This window comes from Eupeodes corollae, chromosome 1 (assembly GCF_945859685.1).
Source record: "Eupeodes corollae chromosome 1, idEupCoro1.1, whole genome shotgun sequence".
NCBI classification, from domain to species: domain Eukaryota; kingdom Metazoa; phylum Arthropoda; class Insecta; order Diptera; family Syrphidae; genus Eupeodes; species Eupeodes corollae.
Genome location: NC_079147.1, coordinates 163647071 through 163668535, shown reverse-complemented (window position 1 = coordinate 163668535; position 21465 = coordinate 163647071). Strand labels below are relative to the sequence as shown.

Sequence of the window (21465 nt, the reverse complement as noted above, 5' to 3'; positions counted from 1 at the left end):
AATCTTTGTTACATTAATGTATGAAGTTGCTTGATCATAGTTTTGTGACGTATAAACCTTTAAAAGAAGGTCTCAGAATAATAATCATAATTCTATTTTATGGTTGATCATGTTTAGAAGACTTAAATTTCCGCAACAGAACCTTCATTTTCTATTTGAATATAAAACTTACAACAGACAATAAAACAAATTGAAATGAAGATGAGTGCATTCTGAATGTCTTCCAAAATTTGCGTATGAGAAATCTATCTTAAATTCATTACCAATTCTTTTTTTTTAGAAACAAAAACTAGGCCGTGTTATTGAGTTCAATTCATTTCCACTGATTAACTTAAGAAATGTCTGTTTTTAGAAAAGCAAAATAAATAGTGGTTAGCATTTAAATGCTACTGACTTAAGATTCAAATAGGTCTGTTTTTAAAATACGTTAGAAAGTGATCAAGCAACGTTGTTATAGTCATATTCTAAATGAAATATTATTGTTTTTGCAGGTTCAACACGAACTACCCGCGATCGTGCCAAACGTGAGGCAAATCACCAAAACCAAAACCATAATAACAATCATGCCAATTCTGTAAATAACTCCTTAAACGCCAATAACAGCAGCAACTCTAATACTCCCACCATGAATTCGAATTCAAATTCCACTGGATCAACTACAACAAATGCCCAAAATGGTAAAGCCTCCACAAAAATGGATGAATCTTCGACAGATAGCGAGGCTGAGGCGGTAGTTGCTGGAACTGCTCCAACGACGACACGTCGCACATGGTCAGATTGGTGCAGTTCGAAAGGCAAGAGCAGCCAATCAGATGACGAGGAAAATAACAACTTCTCGAGTACAACAAATTCTAGAAATATTCGCGCTGCAACGCAGAAGCGAAAAAAATTGACACGAAAAGCAGCTATTGCGAGTAAATCAGCTGCGGCGGCAGCAGCGGCGCAAGCAGCAGCTGAGAAAATTGCCGCTGCAGCAGCACAAAAGGAATCTGGCAATCTTGCAGCACCGAATGCTGTTGGTGGTGCCAAACGAAAGGGTCGCATGAAAAAGGGAGGAGGTCGTGGCAAGAAGAGTTTGAAAATAGTTGGTTTGGATGTGCTTCACACTCAAACTTTACTCAGCACGAGTGCAGAAATGATGTGCAAAAAGTTGCCACCAGCTCCAGGTTGTGTAGATCAGCAATTAACTTCGCTGACAGGTGATATGAGCCACACGGAATTGGATATTCCGCAAGCGCCCTCAGACACTCCGTATGCTTTACAAATTATTTTGGACGTATTTCGACAACAGTACATGACCATGATTGATAACATGAAATCTAAGTCATTTGTACCTAATCTCAAGCGAAAGATTCAGATGGAGCAAGAGCGAAAGCAACGTATTAAGAATCGTGCCAGTCAATTGGACAAACAAATTAAAGTTCTTATCGACGATAGTGTTGCTTTGTTGAAAGCTCGTATGAATGAACTTGGCATAAACATGTCATCTCCAAACGATTTGCTGGCAAAAGCTAAGGAAATTGTTGGTCGTCATAAGGAGCTGCAGGGAATGGTTAAGAAAATGTCAAGTCAAGTGACAGCTGGGGAAATTGAACAGAAACGGCTCTTAAAGAAGAATCTCCATAGCTTGCCTGAATTCGCTAAGTTAACAAAGCAAAAGAATGGAACAGCCGAAACTTTGGATATATCCGAAGCAGCTGCCCACGACCTACTATTGAAAGAAATCGCTAATACTTTGGTGCAAAGGAAAAAACTTTACGCTCAGGTATCAACCATTGAAAAAGAGAGTATTACGCTTGAGAAGGTAGTGGAAGAACGCAAAACTGCCGCGGCACTTCTGGCACAGGGAACGAATTTAAGTATTGCAACATCTGTAGCTCCAGCGCCTGTCACTACATCAAGTACGACGACTACCACAACAAGTAAATCAATGCATGCAAAGTCGTCGAGGCGAAGTAGAGACCATCGGACGCGCTCCCAAGAATGGCCAGATGTTCCAGACGTTGGTAAAATTGAAGAAAGTAATCCCGAAGTTCTGGCGCAAAAGATTCTCGAAACGGGAAGGCAAATAGAAGCGGGTAAAATTCCAAGCTACAAGCATAAAGACGAGAGATCGAATAAACATCGCAGCAGTAGTAGCGAACACAACACACACCACCATCAACAATTCCCCGCGCACCACTCAGGACCAGATAGTGCACTTATGCCAGCACCACCTCAAGGTGGCCTGAAGCAACAACAAATTCCCATCGTAGCCAATCATGTATCGGTGACTGCAAGTGTTGGACGAGGCAGTAGTAAATCATCGAAAAATCACCAAGAATCTCCAAAAGTAGCTAATTTCGAGGATCGCCTGAAGAGTATTATTACTTCAGCACTGAATGAAGATCAGGAGCATAGAAAATCTCAACATCAACCAGTCGAAACAACTGCTCCTCTCCCGCCTGTATCACCGGCGAAGAAGTCCTCTTCAAAATCTTCGACTAACACCCACCAACATCAGCAGACGGCGCAACAACAAATGCACCACCATCATCTGAGCAATATTATAACAGTGGCAACTCAGGGACTCACGCATTTGAATTCGACAACGACGATTTCGCCAATAACTCCGCCACTGCAGCAACATCATTACGGACATAGTGTGCCCAATCAAAATGGGCCAATTCATCATATGCACCACCATTCGCAAACGATGCCACCAACAGCTCATAGTGGTTATAAATCATCCTCTGCAATACCTTCTAACCTGGGGTCATCTTTTTCCAAGCAGTCAACGTCGTCTTCCTCCATATCATCATCAACTTCTCTGCCGCCGAATTCTTCGGGATCATCTTCTTCATCATTATCCGCCCACCATCAGCAACATCAAAAATATCCTAAATCCAATCCCTCGAGTAGCAGTTCTTCTTCCTCGCTTGAACGAGGAGTTTCGATGCATCAGTTGCATGCTCACAATCAACATCATTCGGCACAACTACAGCAGCCATCGAATGCACATCAACATGCTGCGCTGTATGCTGCCGCAACGGACTTAGCTTTTCGGCGAAATTATGAACACCATTACCAGGAGTTCAAGGCACCGGAGACTATGAACCGAACTCTTGTTGAAGAACCAACCAGAAGTCATTCGGCTTCTTCAGACTCGGCAATGTATTATCCACCGACAAGGGATCGTCTTCTATCCATTGAAAGAAATCAACAGCAACAGCCATTGCAACAACCAAGTCGACCTAGTTCAAGTTCTTCTCAACCAGATTATACCCAAGTCTCTCCAGCCAAAATGGCTCTACGAAGGCATTTGTCACAAGAAAAATTGGCCAATCAGCATGTGGGGCCCGCAAATGGTAGTAATGGAAGTGTAATGGCGAGCAAGACAATTGGAGACTTAGTAAATGGAGAAATAGAAAGAACTTTAGAGATATCCCACCAGAGTATCATAAACGCTGTGGTCAATATGAGTGCTATGACAGTGCCTCCAACAACGGCTGGTAACGGTTCAACGTCTACACAATCCACAACAGAACGGCCTATAATTAATCCAAATGCTCAACGTCCTGAACGAGTCCATGTACGCGTCTTGGATGAAATTTCAACGCAGCAAAATCACCCAGCTCCCTCTCATCATCCCCAACAGCACCAACAACATCATCATGGCCATCACCCGTATAATCAAATATCACCACGATCGAGAAGTGATGGAAGCATGTCTGAGATAAAGAAATCTCCAGCTCACAATCTAACAACATTAGCGCAAGTTGCATACAATCAAAAAATAATATCAAAGCCACAGCAACAACCATCGTCTTCTTCGTCAATTGGTAGGCAAACAAATACAATGAGTTGTACGTCTGTAGGATATCAACAACAACAACATTCAATGCCCTCAGCTACTAGTGGAAGTGGAAGTGGAACCCTTCCCCATCCTTCGCCAACATCTTCATCATCAAGAAATAACGCGAACTCGAAGCGGGATTATTCAAAGGTAGCCTTGCCCCGTGCTGAAATGAAGCCCTGCTTGGAATCGTACTTTAATGAAGAACCCAAGTCGACTCCAGTTACTGCTTCCATATGTATGAAGGAAAGAATGTCAAATAGGCGAATTAATGGAAATCCACCCTTAGAAGGTAAGATCATATTTTAACAAAAAAATGATTATGTGAAAATTCTGTTTGTTTACAATTTTATGAGAAAAACAAACAAATTTTATTTAAATATACACTGCAGGTCATAAGGTTAGAGCAGTCATTTTTGAGAAGTAAAACCGATATTTCTCCCGTTACATGATGGATTAGAAAAAAATAACTATGGTAAATGATTGACCATTTTGTTAACAACAAAATATAAAATTTGGTTATAGGAGAGATTTAGCTTACGGAATTTTCATGGCAAATTGTCAATTGAGTCAAGAATATACGAAAATAAATCGTAAATAGGCTTTTAATAATGTGTGCTACCACCAGCCTTCATAATAACTTCAAAAATTCTATCTTTTAAGGATTTATAAAGAGATTTCAAGTAGATCAGAGAAATCTCACTCCAGACCAATTTGATACCATGACTTAGCGCTTCCTTGTCATCGTATTGCTTCCCTCCCTCATGTGTGTTACGTTTAAGCTAACCCCACACAATTATGTTAAGGTCCGATGAATATGGTGGCCAAGGCAGCAAGTGTAAGTTTTGGTTCGTAATAAGGGATTTTACCTCTCGGGCGGTGTGTATGGGAGCGTTTTCCTGCTGAAAAATCCATGAAATTGGTCTGAAAAACTCGCTAATATAAGGAAATATTGATTCCAGCAAGGCTTTGTATATTTTCCTAGTCATTTTGTATCTTGGGCTACCAAGTCTATAACGTTATACAATAAAATTGAGCCCCAGACGATAACGCCTTCTTCTTTGTTTTAGTGACGGTTTAAAAATCACTACTTTCTCCTCAAGTCATGGAAATAATAATTATAACCATCTGCTGGGTCATCTAGGTTAAATTTGTTCGTCGGAAAAAAATAACCTTCCGCCAATTATCATTCCATTTTGTACATCCCAGCTCATGTGATCTTTCGCAAATCACAAGCGTTGCTTCTTCCTTGCGTCATCAAGTGGTGGTTTTTTCCTGAGCTTTAGACGCTTTAAGTGTTTAGCATGGCGAAATGTGCATTTAACAGTGGATAAGCTGCCGAAATTCTTAAGTCAGAGGAAGTGCTTTTTTTTTTATTATTTTTCGAGTGAGACGTTGGTTTTTTAAATCATTGCTGCCAAAGTGATCACTTCGATTTTTTTACGGGCTACAGCAAAGCATTAAAGACCTTTAGAGCAATGAACATCTTTTGTTGCCCATTCCTCCGCTGTCAAACATTTTTTGTTGGCCATTTTGTTAACACTCAATCAAGAACAACTAATTTATAAATTGTTTGAATACATATTTTGCAACTTTAAGTTCGATTATATCGGCATATTTGTTTAAAAGTAGGCAAGCTTTTGTAATATGCTCATTAGTCGAGTGTTGGGCTGTAATGAAGAAATGATTTACCCTCAAACAACGAGCTGGAGTATGTTTTATAAATAGCTCACGTAATTCCGTACAATCAATATGACCAATTAAAACGTCTCTTTCAAGTGAAATCAAGAAATAGGTTCTCCTAATCTCAAGAGGTTTTATATCCATAAACGCGCACCGAGATGTATATGCTGGTAAGGGCAAGGTCCAATGAAGATTCATAAGAGAATACTTCGAAAAACCTTTTTTGAATCCTTTCTATTCTATTGGAATCGTTTTTGTAGTAGGGAGACCAAACTACACAACAATATTCCAGAATACTTCGAACAAAACTGATAAAAAGAGACTTAATTGTATAAGAACATTTAAATTCGCTAGAATTTCTAAACAAAAATCCAAGCATAGAATTACCTCTTGACACGATGTAATCTACATGCATTCTAAAGTCCAGTTTGGAATCGAATACAACTCCCAAATCCTTATGATTAGAAACTCTTGCAGATAAACTATAGTCAAAGATAATAGGATTAAAAGATCTAGTAAGCGTGAGAATACACCATTTATTGATATTCAATCAAAAATCATTCAAAGGGCACCATTTAGATAGTTGTTTTAAATCATCTTGGAGCTGTTTACAGTCAGAGATTGAATTTATGAGCCTGTATATCTTCACGTCATCTGCGAAAATCAAACATTGTGAATCTAAAATAAATTTCGGTAAGTCGTTTACGAAAAGTAAAAACAATAGAGGACCCAGGTGACTACCTTGGGGAACTCCGGAATAATTTGAAATTGGCACTGATTTCATGGAACCGATTTTTATGATTTGAACTCTATTTAACTCTTAATCCAGTCAAACTTCTGAGAATGAAAACCCAGTGATTTGAATTTATTCTATAATTCATGGCTTACCCTATCAAATGCTTTTGAAAAATCATATATCATACATTTTAGTTTTTACCAAAGATTCAAAAACTTTGGGGATCAATTGAATTTTCGCGATTGGCCTATAGTTTTCAATTGCTTGTTTTGATCTACAGTTACACCGACTTACAACTATTAACCATTCATGTATGCGATTAATGTTGGGGATGGTGGGTGCCTACAGTTCTAATGAACATTTCATGACTCTTGGAGGATTTGTCAATTCCTTTCAAGAAGCAGTGTCCGTGAAAAACAAACTTAAGGCCGCATAGCAGGGATTTAACCCAAGAAGTCTGGCGTGACAGTCCTGCAAACTAACCCTTACGCCACGGGTGCTTATTTTCTTTTCTATTAGTTTCATGAACTTAATTTACAAAGCTGGCCTTTTATCTATTCCTTCTAAGACAAAAAACAGGCCTAAATATCTTCTTATTCAATTTGCATTACTTTTTGACAAAGTGCACGTTTTGAAAGAAAACCAAACAAGATTCCTACATTAATCATGCATCTATCGTGGAATGCTAATGTAAGTAAGTAAATAATGTTGTTTATTTCACTTAACCCATACATTAAATTGTTTCTTATATTTTTGTGATTTGATTCAGTTCTTATAGAATTAGTAATAATTTAATAAATGTGTTATTATTTCTTTAAACAAAAAGGTTCAACAATGACTTTTGTCGTCTGTCGCAATCAGTACAATTTTTTCCAAAAACTTCCCTAGATTTATAATTTTTTAAGGCAAAAATATAATTAAGATACGTTTCAAACTCTAGTTGTTAAATTCATTTATAGGTTGTTGGCGATAATTCAGTGCAATTTGTAAGTATTTGAAGATGCAGTTCCAATCCTTTATTCCATTTAAGAAATCTTTTATAGTGTTTATATCAAGTGAACCACTTACTAATGTCTCTCAGCAAATACTTCTTAAAATTGGGCAAGTTTCCACAAAATGTGCAAGGGTCTCTTCTTCGCTTGAATTGCAAAGAGTACAGTTTAGATTTTCAGTTACTGTCTTTCGTGTTCCATTGAGCATAATGAGCCCTGCTCTTGCTTTCAGTATCCAGCGAATTTTGGAGACATCCCAGTCATCCGAGACGTGAACTTCACCAGCAGTATAATCAAGCAAATGGTGTAAACTGTGTGTTCTCATTTGTTGTGCTCTTTGTAGAGATTCTAAGTGCTCGCGCTCGATTATTTTAACTGCTACGCCATCCACAACCAGCTTAAACCGAGTTTGGTTGGTCACGATCTCATCAAATTGTTCTACATCTTCCCGATTGAGGCTATTTTCCCAACTCCTAAACCAGAAAATCTTCTTTTCAATTATCAGCTTGGCCAAAAATGTTGGTAACCTGTTATTTGCGTAAGCACTGAGAACTCTTCCCACATATGACATCTCATCGTGTATTCAAAGACAGGTTTCAACTGGCATTCAAGGTTCAAGTCATAGTAAGGCGTCACACTTAGCAGACCTAGTACTTTTTTGTAGAAGTATCTTTGCATCTTTTCCACTTCATGGTGTTGTAAGTCCCCCCATACTTGTGCTCCATAACCGAGAATAGCCCTGGTAACCGCGTTGAAGATATCGATTTTAGAAGTTAGTTTGACATCTTTACTAGTGATAAACCTATTCCACGTAAAATTTAAGCTCTGTCTAGCTTGTTAAGATCGTTCTTTGAAGTGCTCCGTTAGGCTTAGTCCGGAAGGTAGCCATATACCAAGGTACTTGTATTTGCTAACAACTTCAATGGTTGTTTCGTTGAGCTTCCAATTTTCTTGTTGGCTAAGTCTGCCACCTCTTTTTCTAAATACCATCGCTTTCGATTTCTCCAGTCGAATAACAAGATTCCACCGTTGACAGTATTGTGCCATCTTATTTATCATGCCTTGTAGTATGTCTGGCTTATAAGCTATTAGCACAATATCATCCACATACATTAGCAATCGAATTTGCATTCCATTCAGCGAAATATCCAATCCTATGAACTCATGAATATCATTTATATGTAGTGGGGAAAAATAGTGGACTCAGCAAGCGACCTTGTTTAACACCCGTCGTTGATTCAAACTAGTCTGACAATTGTTCCCCATCCCATACCGCAGCTGTTGTTTTATCATACAGATCTCTTATAATTCGGATGAGTTTCTCAGAAATCTCTAAGATTTGCAGTTTGTATAAAAGTTCTCTTCGGTCGATATAGTCAAACGCCGCCGCTTCAAATACAATGAAGAAACAGTAAACTTTCTTGTTGTCATTCATTTGAAGGTCCATGATATTGAAGAGGTTAAACAGATTATCAGCAGTGCTGTAGCCTTCTCGAAATCTAGTTTGGAACTCATTTAGGATACTATATTCCCTTTCCCATTGCTGTAGTCTTGTTAATAGAACTCCGGCAAAGCTTTTTGCAATAGTGTTCATAAACGATATCCCTCTATAGTTTTGGACGATGTTCTGATCACCTTTTTTGTAAATTGAGAAATTAATAGTTTTTTTGAAATCTGGTTCCACTTTTCCACATTCAAGCATTCGATTGAATAGTTTGACTAATATATGTGGAACGTTAATACAAAAACATCAAAAGATGGAGTGTGTATAAAACTAAATCTTAACCGTTGTCGTTAAAATATTAAGTTTGTTCTTGTTCTTTATATATTATACGATGTTGGTACATTTGTTTTGGCTTTTCAGGGCTAGCAGTTTCTCTACAGGATCACGTCATGGCATCGCGAAAATTCAAGGAGGAAAGCGAAGAGCGGCAACGTAGATCTGAATTAGCTGCTGCACATTTTCAACATTCTAATGCAACATCGAATACATCAAATGTTCATTCACTGACCCAACATCATGATACAAAATCATCTCCGATTAAGGTTGAAAGTGAGTTTACAACAATAAAATTAACAAAAGAATGAATATTTAAATAAAATAATTTCAGTTGGAATGAAGCGAACTTCGCCAATAGCTCATCATCCGCGTCCATCCAAAATTCCTCACTATTCTTCCCACGAACACCTTATGGCGGTCAATACAAACACGAATAGCAATAGCTGTAGCAGCACCAATAATGGTCGTGCATCAAATTCATCCCTCGAACCGCCGCTTATGAGTCCTGAAATTAATTCACTCATGACTGACGAGAGACCATTGCAATTGTCGTCTCGTCCACGCACAACGGACGACGGTAAGGAAGACAAATAAAGTTTCTCTAAAATATTTATATACATATATTTCCAATAGATATTCTATATACATAATATGTGTGTATATATAATATAAAATATAATTATTTTCTTTGTTTATTATTTTTTTTTTTATAATTTTAATTATATTTTGCACTTTCCATATTTTTGTTGGTTCATTTTATTATTTTTTATCCTATTTGATTTTTCGTTTAAAAATAGAAACTATTTGACACAAGTCCATTAATTATTATTAAACAAAAATAACTTTAAATATTGTGAATGAAAGCAAAATTATATTTTAATAACTTTCAATTCGAAGTAGTAGAGACACGAGAAGAAAAATACAATTTATAGTAGAATAATTTATGCATTATTTTTACATTGATATACAGACATCTTTATTTTTGACTTTTGTAATTATTCTTTTATTTCATCTGCATTATATTGTTATAATTGACATCTAAATTTATTATTATAATTATTGACAGTCAACAAATAAAATTGTCCAGACAAAACCACACGTTCTGTTGTAATTTATTTTTATATAAAATTTTGTTGATACACATATTTTTTTATTGTTTAAATCGGGTTCAGCTTTTACAACAGAAAGTTTTAACTATTTTATTTTGTTTTAATTAAATTTTGTATAATTTCATTTAATTGAAGTTTAGCAAATTTTGTTTGTGCATGTGAATATTGTGTCGGTGTAGTTTTTAATTTTGTTTGTTAAATATGTACTTACACTTTATTGAAGAGAAAGGTTAATAGGTATAAATATAAGCATTATTTATGTTACCCATTTGGAATGGGATGAGGAGTTAGTTTTTATTTATGGAGTATTATTTAGACCGCGGTACCTGTATATAAATTGCTAGTTAGTTGTATATTTTTTAAATTTTACTTTCTTAACCCTTACATAAATTCATCTCATTTACATCAATTGATTGTTTTTCGAATGCTCGTAGGAAAAGTATTGAGTTGTATCATCCTCGTTGTTAAAGTTAGACACGGTTCCCAAAATTTTAGAAGCCTAATTTTTCACTCACTGACTTACTTGTTACAAAAGCTTAAATTAAATTAAGGGAGTTTTGAAATTAAGCTTATAAATAAATGGCGACTGACAATGAATTCATTTTTAATTTAATATATAGAAAACAAAATTAGTTTAAAACAATATTTCAAGAAGGGTATTGAAATTCAATTCATGAATTACACTCCTTGTTCATATTTCACAATTTTCTTACGCTTACCACTGATTATTTTTCTGATAGTACACACAGACATCGAAAAAAGTATTGGCACACTTGTGTTTTTAAAAAGTAACTTATTTTTGTATTAAAAACAATTGAGTTTATTTTTTTAATTAGTTTATAATAAATTATTTTGATTCATTTTATAAAGTACTAGCGTGCAACTAAAATAATTTATAGAAATATAATTTTAAAGACAAGTCAATACACAAATATTCAATTCATTCTGTACACAATTCTTCATGGCTTAAACATTCAGGCCAGACAACACCAGAAGGAGTGTGTGCTGAGATCTTCGCTGAGTTGATCCACCTAACTCAGCTGGTCAACGAGCCTACTCGAATATCGGACGTGGAAGGTCGAGCAGAAAACACTCTTCACTTGTTTCTTACCTCTGACCCTATTAAGTACACTATCTGACCATTGTGTCATATCAGCAAATTTCTCGTGTCAAAACTCTCCAGTTAAAGAAGGAGCTCCTAAGAGAACCGTTTGGCAATACGAGAAAGCCAACTGGGACAGTCTCAATAATTATTTTAGGATCTATAACTGGTCACTATGCTTCCTTTATAATGAAGGAGACGCCAGCCTTTATAATGATTCTCCTGGGAATGAGAACTTTTATCCCGAATAGGGTTAAAAGGAAAACGCATGGTTCGATGCGAGCTATAAAGTTGTTATTGGGGTGAAGAAGGTAAATTTCCGTTGTTTTAAAGCCAATCCAACTGAGGAAAACCGGAATCAGTTCAAGCAAGCAAGGAAGGCCTGCAAAGCCCATATTCGACGTACCAAATTTGTACATGACCAAAAATTACGGCAAAAAATAGTGCAATGTCCCAAAAGCTGTAAAAATTGTTGGTCGTTTGTAAAAAATATGAAGAATTCTTCCTCTTTTTCGGTTCCTACGGTCGTTGTCAATGACATTCATCCATTTGTTACCTCTTTAGAGAAAGCTAATCTCTTTGCTAGGCAGTCGCCGCCAATTCAACGCTACCAGTCAGTGTTATGACTCCGCCTGTACTAGAGCGGGTTAGTGATTCTATGGGACCAATCTTTTTTCGCACTCGTACTGTGGCAAGAGTTCTTAAAGATCTCAACATTCATAAATCCCCTGGTCCGGATGGTATCCCCGCTATTGTTCTGAAGAGGTGTTCTTCAACGCTCGCAAAACCAGGTCTCTTTCCGAGCGGATGGAAAACCGCATTTATCCAGCCTATCTCCTAAAAAGGCGTATCTTCCTCACTGTCTAATTACCGACCGATTGCACTTACGTCCCTTCTTTCGAAGGTCGTGGAAACGGTGATTAATTATCAGCTCAAGAAATATCTTGAAGATGGAAAGCTTCTTAATGACCGACGATACGGCTTTCGCAGCAATAGGTCCACTGGTGATGTCATGGTTCATCTCACCAAACAGTGGAGCAAATCTTTACATCGTTTTGGAGAAAGTAAGATTATTGCACTTGATATTTCAAAAGCATTTGATAGGGTTCGGCATCAGGCTCTCTTATCGAAAATGCGTGCTTTCGGTTTTCACGAATCCCTCGTTCATTGGATTAGTTATTACCTTTCGGATCGTTCAATACAAGTAGTATTGGATGGGTTCAAGTCTGAAAACCACAAAATAAATGCTGGTGTGCCCCAGGGCTCCGTTTCATCCCCAACACTCTTTCTCATTTTTATTAATGATCTCCTGTCTGCAACTTCTAATCCAATGCATTGTTTCGCTGACGATAGAACTCTTAGCTTTTCATATTCGTTTTCAGAATCACATCCCTCTTCTTCGGATGTGAAACTGCAACGACAATATATAAGCTCATTAAATCTGACCTAAACAACATTGTACAATGAGGTTTCGGTTCGGTTTTTTAAGGCGATACAAGGAGTTTGTCTCCCCCTCTGATCTGGCTGTTATTTACAAGACTTGTATACGTCCAAAGCTTAATTATAACTGCCATATATGCGCTGGTGCTCCTTCAACTTACTTAAGCCTCTTGGACAGTATTGAACGTAGAGCATTTAGATTGATTGGTGATAATACCATTTTATCTAAAAATAACTTTAAATATAAACGTCTAAAAACTCGGGAGTTTTTTTTGCCGGACCCAGTATATATCTGTTTTCATAATAATCGGTCCAGTAGTTTTTGAGTTAATCGATGCATCGATACAGAAAAACATTAATTTTTATAATAATACCAATAATACTTCTGAAATAAACAAAAATAACACTACCATGGTTCAACTTCAGTTATTTGAAGGAAAAAAGTGTTTTCACAAATTAAAACAAATTAAAAAAAATCCATTAAATTAATAGCAAGTTGGCATACCCATATTGTTAATGACTTCTTTGAGTCTATTCTGCGCCGAATAAATGAATATTTTGTTGTTTTGCTGTTTTTAAATGGGTAATGGATTTGCTGGTAATAGCGTGTTTTCTGATTCTTTTATCTAACATACTCAAAGATGTTCAATGGGATTCAATTCCTTGACCCACATAAGCAGTATGTTTCAGATCATTGTCTTGCTGAAAATAAAAACTCTCAGCAAGGCCCAATTTCTCCGCACTTTTCTTGAGCGTATTCTTAAGTATATTTAGAAATACATACCATCTTATTCATAATGCCATATATAAAAACTAACTTCCCTACTCCCTATGCTGCCGATTTACAATGCTGCAAACCGTATCACGGCTTCTATTGACAATACCCCTGATCTAAGAAAATGATGACTACTGGCGGCTAGGACGTGCTTCGATACGTATAAGGCATAGTAATAAAAAAAAATAATATTATTAAGTTCATTTATTCAAACGAAAAAATATTTCAAATTGATATCTATTTAAAAGTCCAAATGACCCAATTGATATATTGTTTATATTATATTTATCAGCAAAGAGAAAAACTAAAAAATAAAAAAGAATTGGGTACTCTTACTATGGTGGGTCTATATGGGTTAGTCTAAAACAGTTGGATAAACAATATTTTTAGTTTTTCCATTTTGAGCATGAATAAATGAACAGTTGGGTGGACTGACTCTGGAACAGTCAACATAAAGTTGACCATGTGAAAAACATGATTCCTTCAAATTGACACCACAAACGTGAAGTGTTTGCCCTTGGGCCTTATTTATGAACATCGCAAATTCTTTCTTATTCAAATGCCATGTAAGTTTGAATCATAGGGATACGCGGTATCAAACACACTTCTCCTTTTGATTTACCAGTTATGATTATAGCTTCAATCAAATTTGACAATAACTTTTTCACTGCCAATCTAGTGCCATTACACAGTTTTGGTCAATTAATGTTTCGCAATAATATAATCATAGAACCAATTTTCAGATTCAAGCAATGCGGTGGTATACCAGCCGGTTCCAATGAATTTAAAAATTCAATTGGATAATTTATTGCCTCATCTTGATTCATAACACTGTCAATTGATTTATATGTCGTAGCTACACCTGTCAGTTTCGCTTGAATTTGAAAATGAATGGCAATGATATAAATGTTTTTCGGTGCTTAAATGGTGCGTTCTCTCAACCAATCATGATTTCTGTAATTCTGAAGAATATTCGGAAAAACACATTCAATCAACTCATTTATAGATTGCGGCAATTGTACAAAAACTGTTCGGTAAAGTGATCAATCCGTTGGTACTGTCGATTGGTATTTTGCCATGACCAATTTCTAACAATTGTTTTGATAACTCATGGCAGTAGCATCATTACGCATTGAAATGCATATTAATGTTCAGTGTCAATTTTCGTACATATCTCCAAAGAACTGATGACTTCAAACAAGCGTTTATTTCTTCAGCAGGAGTTGATCAAGGAATGATAGGCAATGTTTGACGAAAGTCCCTTGACAGCAATATCAGAGCACCACCAAAACAGCTGTGCATTACCGCGTAAATCTAGCATTGTTCAGTTAAATGCTTCTATTGATTTTTTATTCGAAATTGTGCGCTTATCCGATATAATAACTGACGTTAATCGCAGAACTTTTGCCATTGCAGAATTTCTCGAAATATTGCAATTTAAAGTTTCAATAAGCCGTACATTCAATTGCAATTTTAATGCAGAGTGTTCTTCTAATAATTTAGCTGCAAGTGCCAATGCAATTTTTGCTCCGATCGAATTGTTGCTAAAGTCAATGATACAAAGAAAGTTTTTCCTGTACCACCAGGTGCATCCAAGAAATTGGAAACGGCAGTCATGATTGTGTCATACACATGTTTTTGTTGAATATTCAATTTGGTTATATTCGATTGTACAAATAAACGTAAATCATTAGAATTGAACTCCTGCTCACGTTGCAATTCACGACCAATTGTGCTAATGCTTTACTAACAATCGTTACACACATATCTTCAATTATTATTACAGCATCGTTCTACATTTTCAAGGTGATCAACAAATCGGGATTTCTTTAAGTATTAGTACAAATTGTTTGGGAGTAAAGAATGATGTTGATTTTACACCTTTCCAAGATTTTTTTTAATTTTCTCTACGTACAAACCTTGTCTGGACTTCCACGAATAATTCAAGACCAAAATTAGCCAAATCGGTAAAGGCAGTGTTGAGTTACAACATTACAAGGAAAAATGGCATTGATTTGTATATACATATATATATATATAGTAGATTAAAATTTGTCTGTACTGGAAATGATGAACAGATGTATTTTTTTTATAAAATTTATCAGAAAAATAATAAGTACAAATTATTTCAAATTAATTTAAAAAAAAAAACAAGATTTATTAATTTTCTTTTATAAGTAATTAAGTTTTAAAAACAATACCTGTGCCAATACTTTCTTTCATGTGTGTACATAGTTAAACAAAACTGGAGAGCTTAAGGCCCAACTATAATTGACTTAACCTAGCTTAAGCCAGCTCAATGGAACGAACCAATACACAGCCTTATATGTCACTAACCAAAATAGACGTTCTGCTTAGCCATTTAAATGGCTCGAGCTTAAGCAAATGTCAAATTTGCTTAAGTTACTTGAATCCATTATGGTTACTTTTTGTTTTGACGATAACTTCTGATAACTTTTCGTTCAGTTTTGACATTAGCTTACTTTCGCTTAAGTCTATTATAGTTGGGTCATGAAGCATGTTGCACATGAGCTACGAACTGCGAACTGTGGATGTTTGTATATTTTGACATAAGCTTTATTTCCATTCGCAGACAGTAACGAATTCAATTACCATATTCTCCATATTTTCCTCAACCATGATCTTTAACACAAAAACAAAACAAGAGTGGTATAATTTTAAGGTTATGTTGCGAGCGAACAATTTATTCGTTGCAGTGTGGATGGTATGTGGAACGCGAATAACGTATGACAGTTCGTAGCAACCACACTGCAATTCGGTACAAGCAAACTGTTTTGACAAAATGTTCCTGTTTTAAAGAACAAAATGCAAATTTTATTATCCTAACAATAATGTCAATTGGTTTCTTATAATTTGAATGTATTTTTGTTTGAAATTGACTTTTTGAAATGTGTTAAATCACGTTTGTTCGTTCATTCGTTGTTCGTTCTCATGTGTAAGGGCCTTTAGTGAGGAAACGTACTTAGAATAAATTTAAAAAAATTCAGTCAATCATTTTTAAAATTTCATTTAGTTTTACATCACTTATTTTCCACCTTACGAACTTTTAATAAAAACAAATGAAAGGAATGGATGATTTAAAAGTAACTATGTCCTGCACCCGATGAAACGGTTACAACTCTTTTCCGCTTTTATGTAAAGCTGCTCCACTTAGTTTTTTTATATTTGATGATTTTTTATCCCATTTTTGCTCAGATTGTAAATTCGGTCCTGTAAAATAATATTGTGACTACTGCGGGCCACGATTCAATCGAACAAACGTATTTTGAAAATAATGCAAAGGATAACTCCCTCAATTTAAATTCTTAATTTGTATTCCATTTTTAGTTTTTTTTTCAAGAAACTTAAAGATTTGTAAAGAGTCAGGTATCAAGGGGGCTTATTTAATTAATTTTAGTTAAAAATTAGTAATTACAAAAGTTATCACCACAACAACTTCATCAACAACTAACCCATAGCTTTGATTTAAAAATAAACTAAAATACGCATTTTAGAAAAATAGATTTGTATAATAAAAACAATGTCAGACACAATACCAACTTAAAAATCACTTGAACCAAAACAAAAATGACAACATCCAAATCCGTTTCCCAACAGTTCCGAATTACGATCCGCGACGTCGTCGTTGTCGACCGCCTTCCCCACAAATTGGATTAATAGTACCAGATAGTAGTAGTACTCCATCGCGAAATTGCAAAAGCTAAATATTAATTTTTATAAAGAATTTTTTCATAAAATCTTAAATAAAAATATAAACAAAAAAAAAAAACTTTTCCAAATTCTTCCAAAAATAAAAAAAAAAAAATAAACAATTTCAAAGGTAAGTTCGATTTATTAACAAAATTAATAATTGGTTTCTATTATTTTGTTTACTTTTTCTCGAACTTTTTCTTAATTTGCTGTACAAAAATAAAGTCATCCGTTCTCGTTTTTAAATTTTGTATTAACCAAATAATTGTATAAAATAATAATAATAAACTAAAGTCTTAAACAGGTACCTCGACCATTAATATATAAGTAAATTGTGCATATACATATTTATTTATTTTTTCACAATAACTGGTGTTTCAATTTAAGAAAAAAAGTAAAACATTTCTTTAGGAAGCTTAATTGAATTGAAAAAAATACAGTTTTTAATAAAAAAGGGGTACAATTTTCGTTGGACTGTAAAATATAATTTTGTTTTTATTTGCAATGATTGATAAGTTTATGGTAAACCACTTTTTACTTACATATATGTACATATTTAAATTATTTACTATGCATACTAGTACATAGAAAATTTTCTTTATTAAACTACTGCTTGCTTATTTGGTTTTTTCCAACTTTACTACGCTTGATTATTTTATTGTAATGTATACCCTACTAGACCACTTATATGGCTCTTTTATTTTACTAACAATTGTATATAACAGATGCACTTACAGTTTTGGCCAAAACGAAAGCATCTCTAATTGCCTCCATTATTAAATAATTAGAAAAACAAATTTAGAATTAAAATACTGTATATTTTTGTTTTTTTAAATTTAAGTTAATATTTCTAATGGAAAATAAAATAAAATTCTTTTTGTAATATAACAATAATATTAAGCTGGTCAATTTTTGCAGAAGCTGTATGGACGAGGAAGATTAGGAAAAAGTTTTTCATCTTCTCCTTTGCATGCCCTGCTCTGGCTCGAAAACGCAAGAATTACCTAGGAGAATTCTTCTTTAACGATCTAAACCAGCGGTTCCCAATCTTTTTTAGTCGCGGAGCACTTTTTGCATGAGAAATTTCAGAGCACTTACATGTATCACACAGTCCTTGAAGTGATACACTTATGTCATTTAATTTTTTAAATATATCTGACAGATACGTCAATTTCAATTACCAACGCTCGTTACACAACATGTCCCCCAAAACAAAGTTGTCTTCAATAAAGAAGGTTCTAACTTCAGCTCTCATTTCGAAAAGCCGCGTCAGTGTTTTTCCGCGAAAAAGCCATCTTTCTTCTGCGTGAAGAAGTAAAGACGTATGTAGACTACCCATGTCATCACACAATACTTTAAAAAGCCTTGTGATGTTTGGCCGTGATTTAATAAAGTTAATTATTTTCACGCTTTCGTCCAACACGTCATTAAGGGAGACCGGCATTTTTTGTTCATTTCGAAGGCATGACGGTGTAGACGCAATGGCTACTGGTGCTTCCTTTAACAATTTGCTTTATTCTTGCGACGGCACCGGACGTTATTCCAGTCATGGCCTTGTCACCGTTCGTGCATACATCCACGCAGTTAAACCCTGGTTTGTCATTTGCAATACAAAAATTCAATCAAATTAAAAATGTCAGAACCAGTTGTACTAGTTGGCAACTGCGGCGGCTTGCAGAAGAGCAGATTTTCTTGAAATTATTGTTGATATTGGTAGCTTTCACATTCTCCGCTAAGTCTCCGATTCATCTTGATATTGTGTTATTTGACAAAGGAACGGTGTCAACAAATTGTTTGGCCTTTGAACCCAACAAACATTTAACAATGTCTTTAACACATGGCTATATTAGGTTTTCAGTAATGGTATGGGGGTCACCAATTTGCGTTATTCGGAAACTTAACAATTAGGATGCCATCAACACATTTTCGTTCACAACTTTTGAGTGATAAGTAATAACGGTTTGAGGTGTAGTAAGGTTAGCACACTTTCTTTTGAAGAAATCAGTCAGTTTGCTTTTGCAATCTGGATGAATCCCTGGAAAGTGACGTTCGATTTTTGCTGCGAACATTGCACTGTTCGACAACACTTTGTTGAGGTTTGTTGCCACTTGTCTCCGCAAATACAAAATTCAAGTATGATTCCTGGTACATCCTTTTAACTGATCATTTTTCTGTAGCTTCGATCACTGTGGTACTAGACAAACTATCAAACTCACAACCTTCAGAAATCTCTACCGCCGCCGGCCGCCGCTGCTTCTATTGCGTCATTTTTCTTCGAACTAAGTATATGGAAAACCGAAATTGAACAAACAAAATTAAATCATTAAAATCATATTGTGCTGTTAAATGGATTAATATTTTACGTAAATTATGATTGAGCTTCGGGTGCTTTTGCGGAGCATTCACTTTTTCCAATGATCCAGACCTAAGCCTCATTCGAAAATTTAATGCATAAAAACAAAATAAATTAAAACTAACGCACTAAAAGCACCTGCAAATTAACTTCACCGTACTACGTTTAAAAGTTTGAATGAATTGAATAGTATTTGGTAGGAAACCCCTTGTTTTTAATTATTTCAACACATCTTCGAGGCATGAAGTCAATTATATTCCTTATAATGCTGTTTGAGATACTTTCCCAAGCCAATTTAATTTTATCAAACAGGTCGTTATTTTTTTTTATCGATCTACAATTTTCCATAGATTTTCTATTTGATAGAGATCTGGAAACTGTGCTGACCGTTGTAACACGTTAATCCGGTTTTCTTGGAACCACGTCTTAACCGTATTGGATGTGTTTTTTGGGTCGTTGTCCTATTGAATTATAAATTTTAGAGGCAGCTGATTGTCAGCATTACATTTTGCAAAATGTAACGATACATAAAACGATGCATTCTACCATCTTTTTGGTGAATCGGTCCCAGTCCATGCCCTGAAAACATCCCCACACAATTACGTTACCTCATGGGAATGTATAACGTGGTTTAGACCAGTCAAAGGTCTGCGAACACGACGGAAACCATCGGAATCTTTGAAATTTAATTTTGACATGTCCAAAAAGAGAACGTTCCTCAATTTTCTAAAGGTCCAGTAAATGTGGCCATGAGCAAAATTTAATCTTGCTAGTTTGTTTTTGATTGAAATAAAAGTCTTTTTTACACTTTTGAAAAATTTAAGTCAACCATCAACAGCTTGTCTTTTAACTGTTCTCGCGCTTACGTTTAGGTAAAGTTGGGTTCGTATTTCGCTGGATGATATTAAACGGTCTTTTTTAATAGATATTATAGCAAAATCCTGGGGGGAGGGGTTATTCCGTAAAATGATTATCGTCAAACGATAGCGTTTTGACAATAGTCTCACTTCACGTAACACGATTATCGTCAAAATGATAGCGTTGCACGTCTGTCATTGATTTCCAAATACTTACCAAGCAAATTAAAATACAAATTTTTCGGCGTAACTGAGTTTTGTTACAAAGTGAAAATGAAAACGAAAACTCAGAAAAAAAATTAATACGGTTATCGAGATAATTCGGACCCTCTATCTCTTCCAACCTATATGAGGTGTGTTCAAAAAGTACCCGGAATTTTCGTTTTTTTTTCAAAAAATATTTATTTATTCGTTTACATCAATGTGTCCCCCTTTAAAGTAGTCCCCCCAGATATAATACACTTATGACAGCGTTTTTTCCAATCTTCGAAGCACACTTGATATTCACTTTTTGATATGTCCTTGAGCATTCTCAGCGATTCGGCCTATATTTCTTCGATAAGAAAAAACGCCGTCATTTCATGGGTCTCTTTAACTTTGGAAACAGGAAAAAGTCACACGGAGGCATATCTAGTGAATATGGAGGTTGGGGCATGAATATTGTATTGTTTTTGCCCAACAAATTACGAATAAGCAACGACGAGTGAGCAGGTGCGTTACCAAGGAGCAATAAATTGTTTGGTAGTAACGAATTACAGTGTTGTTGCTACGAACTGTCAAACTCTATTCGCGTTCCACATACCATCCATAATGCAACGTAATGTAAGAAAAGTCAAAATATGCGAACACCCACAGTTCGTAGCTCATGTGCAAGGCCCTTAATGTATCGAATTAAAAAAAATAACATGAATTGTTTAAGTTATTAATTTTTGAATGACATAAAGAAGGAGGTAATTCTAGTTCTTATGTTTTGGCCAAAACTATAAATTAATAAAACTTTTAAACCGCCTACATCAGTGCTCTAGTGGTTGTAGTCATTTACTTTGGGGTTTTTCCTATTTTTTTTGTAAACTAATTCGCATCTCTTTTTAT

General features: G+C 35.3%; 1 protein-coding gene across 4 annotated transcripts in view; it reads left to right on the top strand.

Moving 5' to 3' along the window:
- LOC129941887 (histone-lysine N-methyltransferase, H3 lysine-79 specific) overlaps positions 1-21465 on the top strand; it is a 103351-nt gene that overhangs the window by 69800 nt on the left and 12086 nt on the right. For 3 of the 4 annotated variants that reach the window (XM_056050656.1, XM_056050653.1, XM_056050654.1), the window contains 3 exons: positions 492-4127; positions 9111-9299; positions 9358-9603. In XM_056050656.1, the coding sequence (XP_055906631.1) occupies positions 492-4127; positions 9111-9299; positions 9358-9603 (4071 nt within the window). Of the gene's footprint in view, positions 1-491; positions 4128-9110; positions 9300-9357; positions 9604-17070; positions 17876-21465 lie in introns of those variants that run through there. The other variant, XM_056050655.1, reaches the window with a different exon arrangement.